The sequence below is a fragment of the Gavialis gangeticus genome, unplaced genomic scaffold, assembly GCF_001723915.1.
Source record: "Gavialis gangeticus isolate Ggan-Ray unplaced genomic scaffold, GavGan_comp1, whole genome shotgun sequence".
Classification (NCBI taxonomy): domain Eukaryota; kingdom Metazoa; phylum Chordata; order Crocodylia; family Gavialidae; genus Gavialis; species Gavialis gangeticus.
Window position 1 is genome coordinate 51,564,411 of NW_017729030.1, and position 20,235 is coordinate 51,584,645.

The 20,235-nt window shown below is 40.2% G+C and overlaps 1 protein-coding gene across 11 annotated transcripts in view; it reads right to left on the reverse strand.

Annotated features, from left to right (window-relative positions):
* Positions 1-20,235, reverse strand: part of LRBA (LPS responsive beige-like anchor protein) — a 760,533-nt gene that overhangs the window by 518,179 nt on the left and 222,119 nt on the right. For all 11 annotated transcript variants that reach the window (XM_019522192.1, XM_019522187.1, XM_019522186.1 and 8 more), the window contains 3 exons: positions 19,959-20,127; positions 17,301-17,748; positions 4,220-4,353 (listed from right to left, as the gene is read on the reverse strand). In XM_019522192.1, coding sequence (XP_019377737.1) covers positions 4,220-4,353; positions 17,301-17,748; positions 19,959-20,127 — 751 coding nt within the window. The remainder of the gene's footprint in view (positions 1-4,219; positions 4,354-17,300; positions 17,749-19,958; positions 20,128-20,235) is intronic.

Below are 20,235 nucleotides of genomic sequence, written 5' to 3' on the forward strand. Positions count from 1 at the left end.
AGCCTAGACAAAGGCCCTGTCTGTCCTGGAAGGGAAAATGCTATTTGCAGCATCTATTTTTTAAGATGGGTCAAGGAAGCAACCCTTTTGAAAAAAACTGGGTTTTTTTTTAATTATGGAAGAACAGCTATTAGTTAGAGGTTATTTTTAAATGTTTTATAAAGTCTTGATGTGGAAGAATGCAAATTGTGTTTGCTGGACAGTTAAGTAAAGTAATCTGAAGCTTTTGTTTTGCGAGGGTTTTTTTTTTCAGAATGACCAGGTAAATGTGTCTGCAACTAATATTAGGCTGAACCCATTTTTTTTTATAGCTAATGACTTTCATAAACAGAGCCAGAAATTACAAAGTGATAAAAATTGTGATGGCATACATCAGGTTGCTTATTTTTACAGTAATAGAAATGGCTATTATTCATTTATTGCTGTCTTTCTTTTCCCACATACCACAAGGATAAAGTCCACACAGAGGAGTATTTAAAACTTAACAGTATGTGATTTACATAATCACCACTAACACAAATTACTTTAGCTTAACATATTTTATATCATTGCTAACTTATATTTCCATTTAATCACTTTTTTTTTAAACTGATTTCCAAAATATAGACTCATGTTTTAATCAGCTTTAGGCATGATTTCATGCATCACTTAAGTTTTTCCTTCCAATTAATTAGATTGCCAGTCCAAACATGTCTGGTATTTTTAATCCTGCTTAGTTTCTTTTTATGCGTATCATTTTAGATTAGAAGTCTAATTTTTGCCAACACTTCCAGACATTCTGGAAGTTACACTGCTGCAAAATTACACCATTATTGTTTTTGTCTGGATTACTTATACATGTTAGAGTAAAGCAGCATTTCGTATATTCCCAGATCAATCTTACCAAAAAAAATCCCAAGCCTGCTAGCTGAATTCCTGGTTTGCTCCCAAGTAAAAGTACTTAAATATTTGCCAATATACAATAACCTAGGATCTATTTAACTTAGGAAAACATATAATAGCTAGCATTTTAACAAACAAATTCAATGTAACCAAGGATCTAACTCTGTTAAAAACATTTTAGTGGCTCATGGTTAACTTTATCCTCCCTCTAGAACTGACGTGTTTAAAACACAACCAATTTTCCTAGTCTAGACATTGCCTAAACTAGCAAACTGCTATCTCCTGCAATTTTAGTGATAGACCCGAATTTCCTCTCTCTATCCAACAGTAAGAAGGTATTGAATTTCAAAAAGCTTTTTCCTTTCCTATATCACGGTTGCAACCAGATCTGCACAACTCCCTCATGTAACCTTGCAGAGAGTTAAAGATGACAGAGTTGACAAATACACACACTAGAGAACTGAGGAAGGGGTTTTCTGGGCCTTTTTAATTCCGATACAAGATTAGCAAGGCAGAGAAGCAATTAGCTCCTGCAGTACAAAGAATTGCCTAGCAAGCAAATAAAGATGGAAGCTTCCTTGATACAGGGATTTGGTTCAGGACAAAGCCTTAACGTGCAATTTGGTGATTCTGCTGGGCAAAGACAACCATGAGAGCGCACACAGCCTTAGCACTGTACAATGATTGACCAAAAAACCTTTAGCAAGTTGCTCTTTGTGAACAAAACTTTAAAAAACGCATTTGAATGGGAAACTGCAGAACAAGAAATCATCCACTGACTGGATCATGTTAAGTATCATCTAAGCCAGGAGCTAGCAACCTTTTTCAAGCTATAAGCCAGAACAAACCAGCTCCAGTTTGACACGGGTCAGGTGGCTTCCATAGTGCATCAGCGGCAAAAGGCTTTCCCTGTGCCCCTGCCAGCACCACACAGCTGGGAGCTGTGCTCGCACCACTGCTGCTTCTTTCATCACCCCCACTGCCCAGATGTGGTGTGAGCACAGCTTCCAGCTGGCAGAGAGCTGCCCTGGGGCCCAGATGCAGGGAGTAGAGATGGTAATGTGGAAGCAGCCTCCAGCTCCCCGGCCCTGGGACAGCCACCCTCAGGCTAAGAGCTGCACCCACACCATCACTGTTTTTCCCAGCCTATCCAGATCCAGCTCCCCAGATACAGTGCAAGTACAGCTTCCACCCAAAAGGGAGCTGTGCCAGGGCTGGGGAGCTGGAAGCTGCTTCTGTGCTGCTGCCATTTTTCCCCCTACAACCTGCCCCTGGTGCAGGTCCCCACCAAGTAGAAGCTGTGCCCACACTCTACATCTTGGGGAAGGTGAAGGTGGTGAAAAGTAGCAGTGGTGTGGGCAGTTTCCAGCTCCCCAGGCCTAGCACAGCACAGCCCAGAGCAAGCACAGGTAAAGCTCTGAAGCCCCATGGGCTGTAACCAATGGCTCTGCAAGCCATATGTTGCTAACCCCTGCTTAAAACAAAAATTATGGATTTTTATCCCATTACCCAGATTAGCTTTTATAACCCCCCAAGTCCCTCAATGGGTTAACTGCTTTGTTCTTCTCTCTCCTGTCCACCTTACCTCTCCCAGCAGTACCCCCTTCTTTTTCCTCCCTCTTTCCTACCCTTTGGATTCTAGTTACAACTTTCTATTTAGAATCTCTGCTTCCTTCAGTCCCATTGTCAGACCTGATGAAGTAATTCTTGCTTACTTCTGTATGCATCTATGGATTTAGTTAGTCTATAAAGTTCAAATTTACCCTGCCTTCTGACTATATAGGTTAAACATCTATTTATCTGCCATACAGAAAGGCTAGAGTACCTCAGAGAACATTTCTTTATAGATGACCCACCCTACTGTCTATCCTCACTGAAGACTAACAACGGTAATTACCCAGTGTATGGACATCCATACATTTGGAGCTGTTTCAAAAGGCAGCAGCTGTTATGTTCTTATTGTTACATGTGGACAAGACAGGAATGATTCAAGCTGAGCAAAACCACTCCAACTTTAAACATGGCTTCATCTGGTTTCAGAGTTGGAGCAGTTTTGCTACGTTCAAATCATTCTATTTGTTATGTGTGGACAAACCTGGAACATAATGACTGCTGCTCTTTTGAAATATTCCTGTTTTGGATCAGCTCCAAATGCAAAAATATGCATACCCTCAGGACATCAACTGTGCAAAGTTGACAACAGGTTAAGATATTTGAAGTCCTTCTACACATTTTTGGACCCATTATTAGTGGAAATATCTTTAATTGAACTACAATTTACAAATGTCAAGATTTTTTTTTACTCAACTGGAAAAAACCTTTTAAAAATAAAAAAAATACTCTGAAGTAGGAAGCTATTACAACATATTAGGATTGCAATTCTTATGCTAATTATGACTAACTTTTGCTTTTTAACAATCTCCCTTTTTTCAGAAAACAATCATTTTAGAATTATGGAAAGTACTGTTTAAAACAGACATTTGTATTTGTTTTGTCTTATGGGAAAACAAGAGAATACAATCAAGTTAAAAGGAAGGAAATGTGGAATAAAGAAAAAAAATATATATATATATACACACACACTGTATACACCTTGTAGACTTCAATGTTACCAGTGGTCAATGAGAAATACTGTAAGAGGATTCTTATTTTAAAAAGAAGTTAGCTTTGTAGGCTTGTGCAACCACAACATAGAAGTAAAGAATGATTAGAGTAATCAAGCCTTATGTTTTAAGGTGCAAGCTGATCACTGGTAAAGTCTCAGAAAGGAATTTTCTTTTTCTTCTACCCACATGAAACCATTGCAAAATGAGCTAGATTCAACAGAGGCATTGTCTTCTTCTGAAGTATTGTTACTGGCTTTTGTTAGAGACAGGATAACAAGCAGCTTTGGAAGCCACTATAACGTAGGTACAGGACACATGACATGTGCAAAGCAGCTTGCAGGATCTTGGCCTCAGAGGCATAATACTCTGATCTGGTAACACAACACTTGTGATACCAGAGATACTGAGGCAGCAAAAGAGTTTCTAGATATAGCATCGTTCCAATAGTAATTAAGACACATTTTATCAATAGGAAAAAAAGCAGTATTTTTGTAAGCGTGGTAGAATTTAAAAGAGAACAAGTTCTTCACTTTCCTACTCTCATAATGGAAAAATAACTTCCGTAACAACTTCAGTTATCATCTGACTAATATTCACCTTTGCAAAGTTTTTTGGATGTGGATATGAACTGTCAGAGTAGTCCCTCATTCATATAGATTCTACTTACAGACAATTTCATTTCCATCGTCTTTTCACTTTTTGTTAGACCATCCTTATTTACTCTGACTCACCAGGAGATTCCCCTGTCAGGTCTGGGGCCTGCGCCGAGTCTAGCGAAGAAACCACACTCACTGCATGTGTGGGTAGATTCGTAGTAGCTGCAGAAGAGGAACCGGCTGACTTCTTTGGAGGTACAACAACACTCCTACAGAAGAAATTCACAAAGTCAGTGAATAGTACCATTTTAAGATTCACCCTATTATTTACAAACATGAGAAATGACATGCCTGCTTTGCCCTATGTTTTCTCTCTCAAAATATGCACACAAGCTTTCTCTGTGTCCTTCCTTCCCATCCACTCTCTCTCTCTCTTTTTGTTTTTAAAAGTATAGCTCTACTATTCAATTCCAAAACTGTAGCCAACTAAAACTATGCGGTCAGATGCATACTGAGGGAAGGAGTTATTTTGGGATCCAAGCTGGTTCCTATAAAAGTGGATTTTTATTTTGTAATTACTCATATTGGGATTTAAGTATAACACTATCCCTTGACACAGGTCATGACAGAAGGATGCAAAATGTCCCTAGATACCAAGGTTCTTAAATGAAAACAGTGTGGTATATTACTTCAGTTCTACTTTAGTATAGAAGATCTTTGATTGGCATAGTCTTTTATTGTAATTAAAAGCCATCCAAAAATGCTAATGTATAATACCAACATTAATGTCTGCACTAAACTTCGACTAGAACTTATGCAGCATTAAAATGTGAATGTATCTGAACAAATTAAGTTTATTTATTAAATCAGAGTTGAAGATACAACCCTTATTCCTTACATAAGCTAAATTTCAGGCATTATATTCAACAATAATCATGACACAAGAGGAATAGATGTAAAACATCAAAGTTCAGCATTGAGATTTATCTTGTATATTACTCAGACATCTATTTATGCTATACCACTTTCAATTAAATTGTAGTACTTTATTCCAAATACCTAAAAGACCTTGCTAAGCATACGGATAAGCATACGTTAAAGGAATTTTTAATTGCAAGTTAGCTCCATAAACATGCAAAAACCTAGCTAATGAGGTAAAGAGTGCAGCTGATATATAATGCACTCCCACAGCAGCGCTTACTTTTAATTACCTGGTGTTAACTGTAAGCCGAAAGTCTTCAACATTCAATTTATTTAATCACATCTTTTGTTGACAGTAGTATTACTACACTGAAAGTATTCCCTTAATAGCTTTAAAGTATTCATTTTCTAAATAAAAGTTACTTAGAAACTTGATCCAAATTCAGGTGTGGTAACAGGAGTGGAAGAGGTTTTTCTATACTTTTAAACACTTTTAGTTAAAAGAAAAAAGGGGGGGCGGGGAAATCACAGTTGGCTTTCTCTTTCAGTCCAATGGATGTCACTGAAACTAGACTGTGTTACTGATTAAATCAACCTTGCTAATGCCAGGAGCAGACAGCCCCCATACTTGCGGACAGCCTGTGTCACATCATTATAAGGGTGACTGCTAATGTTAACTATATACTAAAAAATAGAAGCAACAGCCACCTGAGCCCCAAGCCACAACAGTGAGCTCAAACCATGAATTTCCCTATTACATACATGAGTGTATTAGGAACATGTACTGCATATTAGGAAAAAAACAATTTATATCAATCTATACACTGTTTGCTAAATTATACATACATTCCTATTAAGCTTTGTATTACAGGGTATAAGAAAAGCAATACCTCCCCTCCATCACTGAAATGCAACACCTTGGTTGCATTACTGCTCTTCTGTACTGCAAGTTAAAAAACAGGAAGGTGGTGGAAGACCAATATAAAATTTACAGGGTTTTAGGGATATGGGTATACTCTTAGTATTTCAACGTGCCCCCAGCATCTGAGACCCCCACAGTTAAGTTTTATATACATTTCCTTGTGGGATTTAAGTTGTTTTACTGTCAAGTTTTTCAATAAAATAGTAAACTAAGAAAGCTCCCCAAGTGCCTTGAGGTCTAAAAACATTTTATAAATGCAGATGTGTTCACATGGGCTGCATCAAATATTATTGTAAAACCTGGAAACAGCAGTTTTCTTACCCCAAAAGACTTACAGTAGCACTCTATCTAGTTGCTACTAACAAAAACAATTTGTTTTACAACAAAATTGGATAGGATCCAATATAATTCAAAACAATACATGAGTTACAGTTGGTGACACATTCTAGATCTGTTAGGACTTTGAACAACATAGTTATTATGATGCACTGAAAATAGTCTCTTTTTATAGTTGTTTTATTTTGCCTACATTGCCAACGCAATTAGTTTGACACTGGAAGAGATTCAATTAGCTTAAGAACAAAATATCTCCTGTATTCTCTCTCTCTTTAAATTTATTTATTTTGGATTAAACTGTTAAACTGTCTAAAGTCAGTCAGAATTCACAGGAAACAAATGAGTAGGTCTTGCACCCTCTAAATGCCTGTGAAAACTACAACTAACTGCAAAGCTGCTTCCACTAAAGGGTCTCCAAGGAATTATGAAGCATCTGTCTTCTCAAGGTCTGCAGGGGGATTCTTACAGTAGTGTACATAAGTGTCTGATAACATTCCATTCATTTTAGATCTTATAATCTTCCCTTTTTTTGGACCGAGAACATACAAAGTAAGTTTTGATTTAGAAGGAATTTTAGAAAAATGTTATATACTTTTTTTAACTAGTAATTTATAAGGAAAGTACTTCCATAGCAAGTATTGACCCCCAAAACTGATGCTACTCATTGCTGCTACACAGCTAAGATTGACCGGCAGTAATATATAACCTTCTGCAATATCAAATCCACCTATACTTGAAACCTCAAAAAGCAGGGGGTGGGGGTGGGAAGAAGAAGTAGCAGCATCTCTTATACCACATATTCCCACATAATCCTTCACTTTGCCCCTCTGCAGCTGACAACTGACACTAGGAAAAAAACAGTCCTGACTCTTGAAAGTTTAAAGTATAGAAGAACCTGTGATAGAGCTAAAAAAAGATAAGGAATACAAGCCCTGACATGCTAGAAGTTACAGAAACTGCCTCTCGCTTAGGGTTGCTCAAAGAAGTTTCTCCTTTCCCTATCTAAGCCAAGCTTTTCGCAGTAAGCATCTACTGCCTAAAGACTTTTTTTTACTTTTTACTGAAAAGCCAAATAAATAAAATGTTTTAGACACACAAAAGTAAAATGCCACCAGAATGCCACAATGCACAAGGCCATAGTAGTTTCAGGGCTTCAGAACCTGTTCTTTTTCATGAGCTGGATTGCATCATGGGAAGGACTGCGATGGGCCCAAAAGTTTTATGTAAGAAATCTCTGAACACACTCTGCTCCCAGCCAACCACAATCACCATGAGCTCCTGTGTCAAAAGTCAAAATGAAATCTCAAAAAGAATTAAGTGAAATATTAAAATACATAATATCTCCCTTTCATAACAGAGCTTTATCACACCCCCAATATTTAAAAAAAATAGTGTTTAAATTACTGCATTCTGTATGTAATCTATTTGTTCTGCACAACTTTCTTTTTATACACACAGTTATGTAAAAATACTGGTACAGATGCAACTAATATGCAAACACACCTGTACTCTGTGAATTGATGTGTGCGCATACACACACACACACACACACACACACACGGAAGAGGGAGATGAAGAGGGAAAAAATAGGAGAACTTTCTTGGGTGAAATCTTTTATTGGACCAGCTGTATAGTTGGGATACATTTAGACAAGCTTTTGAATGCAAAAGAATGCTTTGCATTTGAAAGCTTGTTTAACTTTATTCCAGTTATACAGCTGGTTCAAGAAAAGCTATCACCCAAATAACTCTTTGCCTTTTGCATAAATCCTGGACCATCACAGCTATGAACATCACTCCAACACTATTAAACACGTACACACATTTTGAGCAATGCAATCAAATAATAATATAGCTCCAGAATTTCTTTTAAGAAGTTCAAAAGAATGATTTCCAAAAATATGAAACCAAGGCACATCAATTGAAAGTAGTGTGGTTTACCATATTTACTCAAATATAAGATAAGCTTGCCCCGCTCAATCAGCATGGGAAATAAAGCCCCTCATCTTATATTCACATACCAGCAAATCCACCCTATTAAATATTTTGGCTATCATTAAACTGCTGGAAGCAGCAGTATGTGTTCAATCATGGAAACCAACTATGAAGTTAATTGAATGCAGATGTGCATCTGAAGCGCGCGCGCGCACACACACACACACACACACACCCCAGAGCTGAGCCCTTTGGCTCTGGATTAATATCATGCCCAGTTTGTGCTATACACAAGAAGGCACAAAAGTGGTGTGTTTAGGGAGTACCTGTGCTGAAATGAGCAGCAGTCAAGGTTGAGGCCAGTGTCAAGCCCACAGCAGTCTCCTGTTCCACACAGTAGTTTTTGTTATCTTCCCTGTCCTTACCAACCCCTAACTGTCACATGCAACTCACTTCCACACTATGCTTGGGGAGGGAACAGAGCCTGACCAGTGGGTGAAAGTATTGAGGACTAGAAGTTGAAGGGAAGAAATTGAGAGGGCAGAGGGGTCACCTGACCTTCACCCCCAGCCACTATTTTCCCCACTCTAGCAGAGGCAGGGAATGAATTTAGGACCACACCCCCAATAATGAAATTCTATACCTGGAAAATGATAGCAAATTTATTAATTTTTCATCTAAAGAATCTAATTATTGGGGGGTTGCTTTATATTCAGGGTCATCTTGTATTCAAGTAAACATTGCACTTTTTCATGTTGTAGGACATGCAAGGGTACATTTAAATTACAGACCAAACACCTTAGGGGTCTTCTGCTTAAAACTTTTATTATGGTAAGCTCTAATGCAGTTCCTTAGACATTTATATTGATATTTTATCTAAGTATCTAACTAGGAATATTTAAAGCCCCTATATCATAACCAATATCTAAATGGTCAAGTAAAGAAAAACAATTAGAATTAGTTTAACAGATCAATGATTATTGTAAATGGTCCATGTGTCTTGCATTAAATTGGTAAAATGATTGCTAGTATCACATAGATTAAGTTTTTCAAGCCCCTCTCCACCACCTGTGAGGACAACCTGTGCTGACCCAAAGGAAGTTTGTACACTAATAAGATACTTTTAAAAACATAAATCAGTTACTAAACAAAAAGTGTTACATATATAAGCTGCCCTGAGCCTTTAAAGGGTAGGGTAGCATACAAATCAAATACATATATACAATAAACATAATTTGGAATAAATATCCATAAACACCAATTAATTTACACCTTTGCTCTAGAAGAGTAATGCCTTAAAAACCTATTTGCTATGTTAATTTTACCATCCTTAAAAAGTTGATCACACAGAAGATTACCCATTAACTCATTTTATCCCTCTTACATCTAAAACATTTTACCATGTAATTTAATTTATATTTTCATCATTTTATTTTAATTATACCACATATTGCTCCTGTTATGGGCAAGTTAATGTAAACTAGCAAAATACCAAAACCAAAACATTTTTAGACATTTTTCTGAGTGGTGCTTAGCCTCAACACATTTGTAAACTTGAAAAGATCTTTATCAGGTTGCCTCACTGCGACTTCTTCAGGTGCTTTTGGTTTTAATTAAAAAGAAAATCTTTAATGCACAAAGCAAAAAGTTACAGCACACAAATTGATAAACGTGGGTCAGGTACAGCGGAAACTAGCAGCCAGCCATAAATATATCTTAGCCAGAAAGTCAGTATGCTATTAGTCCCAATTATGCACAGGCTTAAGATGAGTTCACATGGTACACAATTATTCACCGCTGAATAAGCACAGATCTGAACAGTGGCTTCCAAACACAAAAAGCTAACACAGAACTGATCTACTCTGACAAATTCTGCAAGGATTAACTTAATGAAATGCTTGCCTCAGTTTTAAGAATGCCAACTTCTTTTTTTAATATAAAAATGCAAAATGTTTATGGCTACATTTTTCCTTGCTTGCTGAGTATACCGACACATCTGCCATTAACACTAAAATATATTTTAAGTTACACCATTTGTTTGGGCTCGACTCAAATAGTTAGAAGACCAAGGGCCAGACCAAACTAATGATCTCATAGTCATTTTAAAAGAAATAAATAGGAATTGTAACTCCTACTGGCACATGGGAACTTACTAGAATTTAATTCCTAACATTTTACTTTTAACACTACACTGGGGCACCAAAAATATAGGGCTCTTATGACGAGTTAGAGGGCAATCACAAGCAAACTTTGCCTGTGTTCTGTCCACTAGGCCTGTGAGAAGCAGCTCGTATTCACTTCAGATTCTGCTGACAGTGATTCGATTCGGCGATTTGAACCACTGTCCGGAGTCGATTTGGCGATTTGAACCACTGTCCTGAATCGATTCAGCCAAATCTGATTCGGACATTTGGCTGCCACCAAATCAGCTGAATCTCCGAATCACACAGGCCCCCCGACCCCCTGCCCACTCTCCAGCTCCTGCCAGGTAGGGGTGCAATCCCCGCTGCAGCCTACTGCCTCGTGCTGCATGCGGAGGCTCTGCCATGAGACCCCAGAAGCCCTGACGGCCACTGCAGCAGCCGGTGAGTATGGGGCTTTTTTTATTTATTTATTTATTTTAAAAGAGCTGAGACACTGGGGCCAGGCGGGGGTGAGGGTTGAGAGAGCGGGCGGGGGGCAGGGAGCACTGTGGGAGGAGCAGGCAGGGGATGGGGGCCTGGTGGGGGTCCCCCCATGGTCTCCTTCCCCCCTTTTTCACCTCCCCTACCCCACCTCCTACTTCCCAGCACGGAGCCCGGGTTCAGCTCCCTGCAGCAGCAAGCAGAGACTGCCCAAGTCACCAAATCTTTTCTGAATTAATTCAGAGGCTTGGAATCAATTCAGACCTTTTTATTGGTTTCCTGATTCAATTCAGATTCAGTCACTGAAACAGGCCAAATCTCCTCTGAATCAAATCAGCACCCAAATCTTTGCACAGCCCTACTGTCCACCTCTTAAAAGAGAAGTGGCACCCTATCCCACCAACGTCAAATTACAGGCTCTGCTGTCCACTACTGAATATATTTTGGCTCCTACCTCTTTCTGCACTCAGGGCAGAAAGGGGAAACAAGACAATCTCTTAAAGTTTGAGTAGAAATGGTGAAAACAGTATGGACCCTATTCCATCATCATTTTATAGGGAGTTCAAAAAATTTACCAGAGGAAAGAAAAACTACCATGGCATAAGCCCTCATGTTTTTGAGGAATTCAAGTGTTCCACTGGTAAAATAATTACATCTGTGAACTTGGGATCATGAAAATAGGCTTCTGAATGTAAACCCAATCTGCTCAACAGTTTTCTGTTAATAATCTGCAAACACAAAATACCAGTACTTCTACTTTTGCCAGATGCAGACCAAAAATAACCAGTTTGGTCAGTTTGACTGCTAATAAATGGAATTCTATAGGTCATAGTTAAACCACCAAAAACCTCATCAGTTACTTTCTGCAACTCAAAACAAACAGGTAGGAGTTATTTTTAAGAGAGAAAGAAGATATTCATTATGAGTCGCTGACGAAGTAAAGGTACTAGAGACCCACTCTCCACTCCAGCATTCATCACAATAGGACCTCAGCTTTGTTCAGAGCATCCAGGGGGCCCTAGAAATCTGGAGAGAAGTCTCCTTTGAGTATGCAGAGCCTGAACTGAACTGGGGAGGTCACAAAAGATAAACTCCCATTCAGGAATCAGTGACCATAAGGTGGTGAAAATCCATGCACTCCTCTGTCCCAAGAGTTAGGTCACAAAAGGTAAGAGCTTCTCATAGTTTCTGGACCTTTCTGAAGAAGCTCTCTTGTCCTCCTCTTCTGTCCTTATCTGCAACCAAGAGCTCTGTCTGAGAGAGTATGTGCATGGTTATTCTCTCAAACTTTAGTAGGTAAAAATTACATTTATTTATTCTGTAGGAAATACGACTGTTACGGATTTAATTCAATTTTATCTGAAACATATTGTTCAACAACTGTAAAGGGGCATACATGCCACAGTACAAAGAATCCAGAAAGACTGAGCCAAACTAAGCAGCTTACATGTAACATTGCAAAAAGTGAACAAGCTTATTAAAAATGTTTCATAAGTTACAGCTAAGCCTCGGATTCAAGCACCACACAGCAAAAATAGTTTAATAGCATGTTTCTCTTATACCCTGGATATCAGCTTTCTTTAATGACACAGTCACTGAATGTGTCCACAAAGAGCCTTGTAAGTCCAAAGAAGCTAAGATTTTATTTTATATTACATATGAGATGTCATGCTATAGATTTTCTCTTTGTCTAAATAGAAGAAAAATTTCATCAGCATTTTTAGCTGAAATTATTTCCTCTCCTCCCCCCAACTAGTCTTATTTTATTCATAAACATTAATAATCTTTTCTTGTATAAAAAAGGGAGTTTCAGGACATCCTAAAATTGGACTGGGTTAATTCTCTGTCTCCATGGACCACATGAAAAAGCCAGCCCAGGCCTTGAACTTTATCAAGATAAACCCCTGGCACCCACTAATCACCAGATTGGATCTTCACATAAGATAAGAGGAAGATTTTTGGCATGGGAATGAGCGCACACACCTTGTTGTTTGCAAAGGCCTGCAACCTGGCAGCCTTTCAGCAAGGTTTCACTCACATAGCTGTTACTGTATACTCTCCAGCTATGGCTGGGAAGTTGATAATCCTTAAGATATGAGGAGAGTTTTGATTTTTGACACAGCATTCCTGAGATAAATACAGGATCAGAGAGATGCTTTGAAATTCCCAGAGATATTCCATTGGTAAACTGCTACATGGGAACAACTTTTAACAAGGTGTCTTAAACAAATGAAAAAAGTTTAACTCACTGAGTTTTGTGTTCACCACCAGACAATACACTAAACGCAAACCAGACACTAAGTTACAGAGAGCATCCTGATGTCTGCTTTTCCAAAGTTTCCCACTGTACTGTTACTTTTTTCATGTGCCCCCAGAGATAAAAGCAATTATTTCCAACTCTGCTACAGTTTCCCCCCACAACAAAACAACATTGCCCCACTAGTATACTGATGTGAATTAAGAAAAATTTACCATCTTAAGATTAAATACAGAAAGAATCACCTTTAAGTGTTCGTAAAATTATTTTCTCCTTTCTATATTATTTAAATACAAAAATTTCTCACTTACAGCAACTTTCTCTGATGCTGGATTTAATATTTTACACCAAATTTAAAAAACTTGATTTATGAGCTAGTTAGCTATGTGCTCTATTATAGATTAATAGATTTACCATAAATGGGAGATTTTGGTAGTGATACGCACATCATAATTGACTTGAGGTAAAATATGCATCCACTAAACACATTTTTGTCTACCTGATATACTCAAGAAAGTAAGGAAATGAAAAAATGTCATAGGTACGAGCAAACTGACAAAAGTGAGGAAATGAGAAATTAAGGCACCAAGTTGTACTTGCTCTCTGCTCTACCACCACCAAGTACACAACTGACCATCACTATAGCAGAGACCAGGCAATGCAAAGGTAACTTGTCATTTTTTTCATTCTTCTGCTCACAGTACTTTGCCAAAAACTCAGAGCAGCACTTACCACTAAGGACAGAGGATGTTTGGTGCATGAAAAACTCTGCCTCTACTGGCTATCCCCTGGTGGTGGTGTTACTACTAACTCCTAGTATTATTATTATTCACCAACTTTTCTTTTGTGGCAATAATTAGACATTGTTGGGTCTGATCACCAAGACATATAACTTGGTGGCATATAAAGCAATTTGTTATAAAAATGACATTATAATGAGTAAAAATTGAATTAACGGTTCCTGAAACTAGTTACAAAATGCTAAGATAAATACCAAAGACCCAATTAGAATCACAGTCAAATGATCATTCAGGCAATATACTAAAATATGGTTCCTGCCCTGAAAAACAGTGGTTCCCAATCTTTTATTATATATAAAGTACTTTTGACACTATGGATTCCTATTTGAAATATTTGTATCACCCCTGGACACCACTGAAAGCACCTCAAGGCTCACCAAGCTGCCACAGCACTCTGGTTTATAATCACTAGTTTACAAATGGAGATTTAAAAAAATTCAGACTACACACAGGGGAAATGATGAAATAATGTAACCATTAAGCTAGTAAACATCTCCCTACAAATACATTCCACCAATGACCCAGAAACTGCACCTGAATTTCAAGTAGCCATTTCATAGAATCATAGAAAATTAGGGTTGGAAGGGACCTCTGGAGGTCATCTAGTCCAACCCCTTGCTCAAAGCAGGACCATCCCCAAGTAGATCATCCCAGCCAAAGGTTTGTATACCTGGGACTTAAAAACCTCCAAGGGTGGAAATTCCAGTCTCTCTGGGTAACCTGTTCCAGTGTTTTACTACCCTCCCAGTGACAAAACTCTTCCTAATATCTAACCTAAACTTCCCTTGCTGCAGCTTGAAACCGTTGCTCCTTGTTCCGTCATCTGTTTGTCCGCATCCTTTCTGTAGTGGGGGCCCAAACAGAACACAGTACTCCAGATGTAGCCTCACTAGTGCTGAATACAGGGGAATAATCATTTCCCTTGACCTGCTGGCAATACTCCTACCAATGCAGCCCAGTATACCATTAGCCTTCTTTGCAACAAGGGCATGCTGCTGACTCATATTCAGCTTACTGTCCACTGTAACCCCCAGGTCCTTTTCTGCAGACCTGCTGCTAAGCAGTCAGCCCCCAGCCTATACTGATGCATGGGATTGTTCCATCTCAAGTGCAGGACTTAGCAGCTGTCCTTGTTGAACCTCAGGAGATTTCTTTAGGCCCAATCCTCCAATTTGTCTAAGTCACATTGCATCCTAGCACTACTCTCCAGCATATCTACTACTCTTCCCAGCTTGGTGTCACCTGCAAATTTGCTGAGGGTGCACTCTATGCCATCTTCCAAGTTGTTGATGAACGCATTGAACAAAACCAGCCCCAGGACAGACCCCTGGGACACTCCATTTGATTCCAGCTGCAAACCAGACATCGAGCCATTGATTATTACTCTCTGAGCCCAGTGCTCCAGCCAGTTTTCTATCCACCTTACAGTGCATTCATCCAGCCCATACTTCCTTAGCTTGCCTGTGAGAATGTTGTGGGAGACTGTATCAAAAGCCTTGCTAAAATCATGGTACACCACATCCACTGGTCTCCATATCCTAAGAGCCAGCCACCTCATCACAGAAAGTATTCAGGTTGGTCAGGTATGACTTCCCCTTAGTGAATCCATGCTGACTGATCTGAATCACCTTCTTCTCCAAGTGCTTAGAAATGGATTCCTGGAGGATCTGCTCTATGATTTTTCCAGGGACTGAGGTGAGGCTGACTGGTCTGTAGTTCCCTGGATCCTCCTTTTTCACTTTCTTAAATATGGGCACTATGTTTGCCCTCTTCCAATCATCTGGGACCTCTCCTGATCACCATGAGTTTTCAAAGATGATGGCCAGTGGCTCTGCAATTACATCAGCCAACTCCCTCAGCACCCTCAGGTGCGTCCCATCTGGCCCCATGGATTTGTACATGTCCAGCTTTTCTAAATAGTCTGTTCTTTTGCCACTGTTGGTTGCTCACTTCCTCTCCAAACTGTGCTGCCAGGTGCAGTAATCCGGCAGCTGACCTTGCCTGTGAAGACAGAGGCAAAAAAGGCATTGAGCACTTCAGCCTTTTCTGGATCCTCTGTCACAAGGTTGCCTCCCCAATTCAGTAAGGGACCCACACTTTCCCTGCTCTTCCTCTTGCTAGCAACATATAGAAACTCTTCTTGTTACCCTGCACATCCCTTGCTAGCTATAACTGCAACTGCGCTTTGGCCTTCCTGACTTCATCCCTGCATGCCCAAGCAATGGGCTTATACTCCTCCCTAGTTATTTGTCCAAGTTTCTGCTTCTTATAAGCTTCCTTTTTGAGATTTAGTTTACTGATGAGTTCCCTGCTAAGCCAAGTTGGTCATCTGCCATACTTGCTAGTCTTCCTGTGCACTGGGATGGTTCGTTTCTGCACTCTCAGTAAGATCTCTTTGAAGTACAGCCAGCTCTCCTGCACTCCTCTCCCCCTCAGACTGGCTTCACAGAGAATCCTGCCCAATGCCCAAGTTCCCTGAGTGAGTCTAAGTCTGCTTTTCTGAAGTCTAGGGTCCTTACTCTGCTGCTCTCCTTTCCTCAGGATCCTGAACTCAATCATCTCGTGGGCACCATTGCCCAAGTTGCTATTTTCATACATACTAGTCATTCCAGCCTTAAATACCATTTCTCTTAATCAGAGGTATTTGAACTGTTAAAAAAATGACTAATAAAAAGTAAATTATTTTACTATACTTTCAGTTTATACAAGTGAGCATTCTTCAGATCATTAGAGAAAAGCCTTATCTAAAGATATTACTCATATGACAAGGAAGGATGCACTCCCACAAGCTTCTAGTGTTTTCAAGCAAGAATTAGCTTTACAAATTTTCTAACATGACAAATCCTAACTAAGCCAAAAAGTCTGTTTTTTTAATTTTAGTTGCAAATTATATTTGTTAATGTTATACTCTTTCATCCATCATCCAGAAGTTCGTTTTGGCCTTTTATACAAACATATTTTACATTCAGACTTCTACCTGTTTCTGGTTTTGCACTAATGCACAATTGTGTACAACCTAATCCAGTGTCATTACTGAAAAGTTCAGATATCCCATGTGATGACCATCTCCCCTCCTGCAATTAAAAATTATTTTAATTTGTCTGATACTTTTGCCGTTCATTGCCTATTATACTTATTATTTTCCTTCACTATAGATTAATAAGACATGTAAAAATATTACATGAATGTCTTGCAGAGCATAGTAACGTATCCTCAGGTCACATACTTCATTTTCCTGTAACATCAACACATCTTTCAACTGATATTTGTGAATTATTTGAATTTGCTCATATTATTATTAAATTACATCATATTGGTAATTCATCAGCTATTTAAGCACAAATGTCAGGTTACTACGGGACAGAGCTTTTTAGTACCTTCCCTTATATATTGAACTACACCAAGTAAAGAAATTACATTACCTATCAAAGGAATGGAACTGCACAGGCTGCTCAGCTGCTGTATCACCAAGAGCTCCAAGGAAGGTTGGTGGTAGAAGAGAAGCATCCGCTGCAGCCCCATCTGCTGGGGTGCTAACCAAGCTTCTAAGGATGTCCTTTACATTGACATTTTTGGCAGCTGCTACAGAAGATGCAGGTTTATTATCCAACTCATTTCCTGCCTCACTCTGATTTTCCTGAGATTTATTGACTTCTAAAGAAAGCGTGCATAGAACTTCACTGATGGCATCGGGGCCTGAGCTGACACACTGAGGTACTGCTTCAGCTACAACATCTGAATTGTTTGCTTGACCTGAAGTCGATTCCTCTCCAAGGCCAGAGTCTCTTCTTCGTACAGAGGATGTACTTTCAGAATCTTCAGCAGAAACTGGAGTTGAACCACCAAGAGTAGCAGAGGGGTTTTCTGCATCTGGTTACCCACAAACAGAAAGAAAAAGTATTTCAATGTCTCTATTAAAAGAACACCACCAGCCATATTTCTTCTAAAATACACAATCAATCATCAATAAATACATACCTAAAAATATTTTACATTAATATAAAAAAAAGTATTTGCAGGAAACTAGAAGAACAGACTTAAGGATAGGGTTTATGTTTTATACTGAATTCTCTCCCCCCTACAAGAAAGACAGCCGCTTGTATTTTTTTCTCTGCCCCACATTTCTACAAAATTAGAACTCAAAAGACAATAGAAATAAATTGGTGTAAAACTCAATATTCAAGAGATGGAAATCAAATCAGTTGTTCATGAGAGGAGAGAGGACAAAATGACATGTAAACAAAAGTAAATAATGGCCCTACAAATAATTACATAGCTAAAGCCAGCAAGTCCTCCTACTAAGTAAGTCTTCACTGATATTTAAGCCATTTAAATTAATCATTCACTAAACAGCATCAGCAATCTATAAATTGGGTTTTTCTCATTACTATCAAGCCACCAGAAGCACATGAATTTCTAAGCAAGTTAGATAATTATGTTATAAAGTTTATATATTTTAAGTGCTAGTGATGCAGATATTTGGACGCAGACAGAAGTGACAATTTTTACCTGACCTGGCCATAGAAAGCAATTTATAGCTGTGACCAAACAAGTTCACAGCTGCAGACAGTTTAAAAATGGCCAATTAGGTGAAAATTTCACCCCTTTGAAGGGTCAAATGAAGACGTTTCAAAAGTCAGCATCTTCTTTAACTTCTGTCTGCATTGCCTTTCAGCCTGAAGCGGGGAAGGGAGTGGAGGAAGTTTGGTCTGAGGTTTTTGTACCCCCTGCAGGAGGGTTGGGCAGGTGTACTGGAGCCCCCACCCTGCCCTGAGGTTGGGGGGGGGGTCTCCAGTTCACCCACCCCACCCTGCAGCCCCTAGAACAGGGTTCGGCAAAATATGGCCTGCAGGCCGGATCCAGCCCATGACGCCATTTTATCTGGTTCATGCAGCCCTTAAAAAAAATTTAGAAAATTAAAATTTATCTGCCTTTGATGTCAATCAGGGCCCGTTAGGGCTGCATGCGGCAGCAGCAGCTGCGCCCCCTGCTTACCATGCTGCTTACAAACACTGCCCAGCCCAACAGGCAAGCCCAGAGCCGGTACAGGGCCCTGGACGCGGGTTACAAGCTGGTGCTGAGTGCGGGAGGGAAAAGCAGCCCCTCCCTCACCCCATGCCTGGTGCCCCACACTGCAGCCGCTCGCAGCCCACATGGGGTTGCCTGTGCCTGCTCAGGACAGCCCCATGCGAGCTGCAAGCAGCTGCAGCAGGGAGCGCCAGCCAGAGGGTGGGCAAAGGGCCATTTTTCCCCGTGCTCCACACAAACTCATTACCTGCTGGTGAGCAGGGGGTCAGGGTTGCACACTTTCCCCTGCCTGTACCACGGGACTGGGGGGGTACTGGGAGTGAGCAGGTGTAGAAGCAGGGCCCGCATCCGTGTCCCAGGGCCAGCTCATCTCAGAGCAGGGCAGCAGGAGTACAGGGTCCCAGCTGGCAGGGGCTCTATGGAGTTGGGCCAGCTCCCCACTCTCCCTGCTGGTGCAGCCCAGCCTGGCTCCAGGCCCCTACCAACCTGCGCCCCGCTTTGGGCCCCACTGGTGCTGGCCCTGGGATACTGGTCCTAAGACATTGGAACACTGGTCCCAAGCTGGTGACCAGGGGGCAGGGCTCCTGTCATGGGGCGGGGCTGCCATCAAGGGGCAGGGCTCCCCATACGGCCCTTGACAGCTTGCCACAACTTGGTAAGCGGCACTCCGCCCAAAATAATTTCCTGACCCTGCCCTAGAACAAGCTCCATCTTCTCTTTCTCCCCTCCCCTTCTGAAAATTTTGTACCCTAGAAGGGAGCAGGGGCCTTTGCTAGGGGAAACTGGCTGCAGCTGGCTGCACTGCTAGGGGAAACAGGCTCCCAGCCAGCAGCTAGATTCCCCTCCCCCCTGGAACCAACAGTGACCTTCTCTTTAGTCTGGGGGATCATGGCAACGCGGAACATTTTCTGCTCTCAGTTACAGCAGAGAGCTACACTTCCGTCTGTACCCTTTATGTACCATTTTCAGCAGCATTCTGTTTGGACCTGTGAGGCAACTTAGGTCACAAGTGGCATATGGTATACAATCAGGCACCTGTATCAGTCACTAACCTGTAGTTGTTTCACTACTTCCATTCTCTGATCCCTTAAAGGACTGGCTTCGATGAGGTTTTTTTCTTTCATTCTGAGGTTCCAATATGTCCCTGTATTTTGATACCATGAGGACTGATATAAAATACACAACAGCCAAGGCCAAAAACTGAGCCTGTTTGCTATCCTCCTGTGAAAAACAATGTTTATATCTTTGATTACTACTCAAGTAGAGAACTATTTCTCTTCTATGTGGCATCATAGGTGGAGAGAGAAAATATTATTGGGGGGGGGGGGG